The sequence below is a fragment of the Otolemur garnettii genome, unplaced genomic scaffold (genome assembly GCF_000181295.1).
Source record: "Otolemur garnettii isolate 467f Iridium unplaced genomic scaffold, OtoGar3 scaffold00253, whole genome shotgun sequence".
Taxonomy (NCBI): domain Eukaryota; kingdom Metazoa; phylum Chordata; class Mammalia; order Primates; family Galagidae; genus Otolemur; species Otolemur garnettii.
Genome location: NW_003852648.1, coordinates 1,138,035 through 1,142,026, shown reverse-complemented (window position 1 = coordinate 1,142,026; position 3,992 = coordinate 1,138,035). Strand labels below are relative to the sequence as shown.

Sequence of the window (3,992 nt, the reverse complement as noted above, 5' to 3'; positions counted from 1 at the left end):
TAATCGCCCAAGCAGGATGAACCAGAGCAACATAACTGAGTTTATTATTCTGGGCTTCACCCAAAACCCTGAACTCCAGGGAATTCTCTTCCTTGTTTTTCTTTTCATCTATCTTGTGGCTTTTCTTGGTAATATGCTTATTGTCATTGCTATACTCTGTAACAACACCTTGCATACTCCCATGTATGTTTTCCTTCTGGCACTGGCTATTGTGGACATCATCTGCACAACAAGCATCATACCAAAGATGCTAGGAACTATGATGATGTCAGGAAAGACCATTTCTTATGGGGGCTGCATGGCCCAGCTCTTCTTCTTCACATGGTCCCTGGGAGCTGAGATGGTTCTCTTTACCACCATGGCCTATGACCGTTACATAGCCATCTGTTTCCCTCTTCATTACAGCACTATTATGAACCACCATATGTGTGTGGCCCTGCTCAGCATTGTCATGGCTGTTGCAGTAACCAATTCCTGGGTGCACACAGGTCTCATCCTAAAGTTGACTTTCTGTGGGCCAAATACCATCGACCACTTCTTCTGTGAGATACCTGCACTATTGGTTTTGTCCTGCAGCCCTGTAAGAATGAATGAAATGATGGTGTATGTTGCTGATATTACCCTGGCCATAGGGGACTTCACTCTTACCTGCATCTCCTATGGTTTTATCGTTGCTGCTATTCTCCGCATCCACACAGCCGAAGGCAAGCAGAAGGCCTTCTCAACATGCTCATCCCACCTCATAGTGGTGTCCCTTTACTACTCCCCTGTAATCTATACCTATATTCGCCCTGCTTCCAGCTACACATTTAAAAAGGACAAGGTGGTAGCTGCAGTCTATGCTCTTGTCACTCCCACGTTAAACCCAATTGTGTATAGTTTCCGTAATAAGAAAATGCAAGCAGGGATTAGAAAAGTGCTTGCATTTCTAAAACATTAGTGGTTTCAAGAGGCATCATTGTTTTTCTGCTTTAGAATTATCTCCTCTAACAATTTAGGTTTTACTGATCTTTCACAATTATCTCCATCCCAAATTTTCCCATCCCTCTTATCCATGCTCTGTTCCTAGCATCCTCATGATTCCCACAATTCCATAAGCTTCATATGAAGAATGTTTATAATGCAATATAAACTTTCACATAAACATATGTTACAATATGTATCCCAACAACTTTCTATAAATACATACATTAATTTCTACTTTGTATATATGAATGTGCACATTTACCTATAAATGCATCTGCACATCAGACACCACATATCACAAAATACTTTGTGTATTTTGTGTCATGTATTTGTTTATATGTAAATGTAAGATAGACAGAATTAGTGTACGTAATGAAATTTGCCGTTCCTTAAGAGGTAGCATTAATTCACTTAGAATAATGAAGCATCTACTCTGGCTTTTGACCTCATTAAGTTAGATAGATTTCTTTGGAGAAAACTTTTGTCCTACTGAAGGAAATTACTGGGAAAATTCTTAAGTCTCCATATGCTTGGGTGAAATAACTGAGAATACCACTTCAACCATTTTAAACCAGTAAGTAGAGATGTGCCTCATGTGACAAAAGTCTGCTGTCAGGGAGTCAATAGTGCATATATGGCAGTTCAATTATGTCATCAAAGAAATAGGTTCTTTCAGTCTTCTGGCTGTACCATTCAACAATATTTTCCCCAGAATCATGAATGGCTTCTGTATTACTAGGCAATTCATCCATGAGCTACTTAGAATGAAGGCTAAAGATGGAGATGTCACAGGGCAAATGAAGTTTTTGTCTATTATTTTTATAAAAATCACCCACTCAGTAAATACAACCTATACCACATTGACTATAGCTATATTATTGCACCATCTCAAGTTGTAAGCACTAACTGGAAGAGCAAATTTTGAAAGCAGGTACTTGGCATCCCTGAAAACAATTTAGGGTAAACATTCAGGGGGAAAGGGGGTTTTAGCACTATACCAATTACTATTAGTATCTATCAGCAAATACATCATAAATGTAGATTTGAGGTTACAAACTAAAGGATGAAATAAAACTAGATGGAGAAAGTGAGAATGCTAAAATTGAGGCCACCATAATATAAATACACATCTTAGCCAAAAATGGAACATCAAACATTATTATGGAACAGCAAACATTATTATTTGTTGTGATTATTAAATCATGAAATTTTTTACAATATATGTCTACAATCAGGCAAACGTGGTAGAATTTGGCCTTACAGGTAAAACTGAAGCTGTTTTTTTTTTTTTTTTTTCATTTAAGTTGGGTAATAAACTTATTTGGGGTTCTTCTTTGGGTAATTTTAAAACAGATTAAAGAATTCTATTTCTGTATAAAAGTATGCCTGTGTGAGCTTTTATTATTTATTTATTTATCTATTTATTTGAGACAAAGTCTCACTGTGTCACCCTGGTTTGAGTGCTATGGCATCACAGCTCACAGCAATTTCAAATTCTTGGGCTAAGAGATTCTATTGCTTCATCCTCCCAAGTAGCTGGGACTAAAGGTGCCCACCACAATGCCCAGCTTTTTGTTGTTGTTGTTGCAGTTGTCATTGTTTTAGCTGGCCCAGGCCAGGTTTGAACTCTCCAGCCTCAGTGTATGTGACTGGTGCCCAACTCACTGAGCTACAGGCACTGCCCATGTGTGAGCTTTTAAACCTCATCTGTTTACATCATTTTTGCCAGCAAAATGACAATCACATAATAGTAGATATGTTTTTAAACATCTAGTCTTAATTTTCCCTATACAATTAGTTTCTTCCAAAAAGAAGTTAACTTTCCCACTTTTAAAAAAAAATACAGTCATTGTGGAAAGCAGTATGGAGATTCCTCAGCAAACCAAAAATAGAGTTACCATATGATCCAGCAATCTCATTCATGGGTATATATCTGAAGTAATTAAAATCAATGTGCCAAGGAGAGATCTGCAGTCCCACGTTCACTATAGCACTATTCACAATAGCTAAGATATGAAAGCAACCTAGGTGTCCACCATCAGATAAATTGACAGAGAAAATACAGTAAATACATGAATGGAATACTAGTCAGTTTTTTTTTTTTTTTTTTTTTGAGACAGAGTCTCACTATGTCACCCTCAGTAGAGTTCCCTGGCATCACAGCTTACATCAACCTCCAACTCTTGGCTTAAGCAATTCTCATACTTCAGCCTCCCAAGTAGCTGAGATACAGGCACCCGCCACAACGCCCAGCTAGTTTTTCATTGCAGTTGTCATTCTTGTTTGGCAGGCCTGGGCTGGATTCAACCCACCAGCTCCAATGTATGTGGCTGGCACCCTTAGTTGCTGAGCTATAGGCATTGAGCCTAGTCAGTCTTAAAGTAAGGGAAAATTCTGTCTTTTGTGACAACATGGATAAAACTTGAAGACATTATGCTAACTGGAATAACCTGGCAGAGAAAAACAAGGAGTACATGATCTCACTTATATGTAGAATCTAAACAAATTAAACTCATATAGGTAAAAAGTAGAACAGTGGGGAAGAGGAATGGATGCGGCAAAGGAAGATGGTGATAAAAAAGGAAAAACTTTAAGTTAGACAAGAGAAAAATAAGATGTATTACACTGCACAGAATGATGATTATACAGAATTATAATACCTTGTATATTTTAAAATTGTTGAGTAGATTTTAAATGTTTTCACCACAAAAATAAGTATTTGAGATGATATTAATTAGAGATATTAATTAGCTTGATTTAACCACTGCACATTGCAAACATTTCTCAAAACATCTCATATACCACACAAATACATACATTACCTATCAATTAAAATAAAATTTAGGGGGTGGTGTCTGTGGCTCAAAGGACTAGGGCACTGGCCCCATATGCTGGAGGTGGTGGGTTCAAACTCAGCCCCAGCCAAAAACTGAAAATAAAATAAAATAAAATAAAATTTAGGCCAGATGTGGTGGCTCAGACCTGAAATCCCATCCATCCATGGGAGGATGAGGCAGGTACGTTGC

General features: G+C 37.7%; 1 protein-coding gene across 1 annotated transcript; it reads left to right on the top strand.

Annotated features, from left to right (window-relative positions):
* LOC100944698 (olfactory receptor 13G1) lies at nucleotides 1–1,035 on the top strand. Its single transcript, XM_003802667.2, has one exon. It carries the CDS (start codon nucleotides 17–19, stop codon nucleotides 938–940), a length of 924 nt encoding a protein of 307 aa, XP_003802715.1. The 5' UTR covers nucleotides 1–16; the 3' UTR covers nucleotides 941–1,035.
* The last annotated feature ends 2,957 nt before the right edge of the window (nucleotides 1,036–3,992 follow it).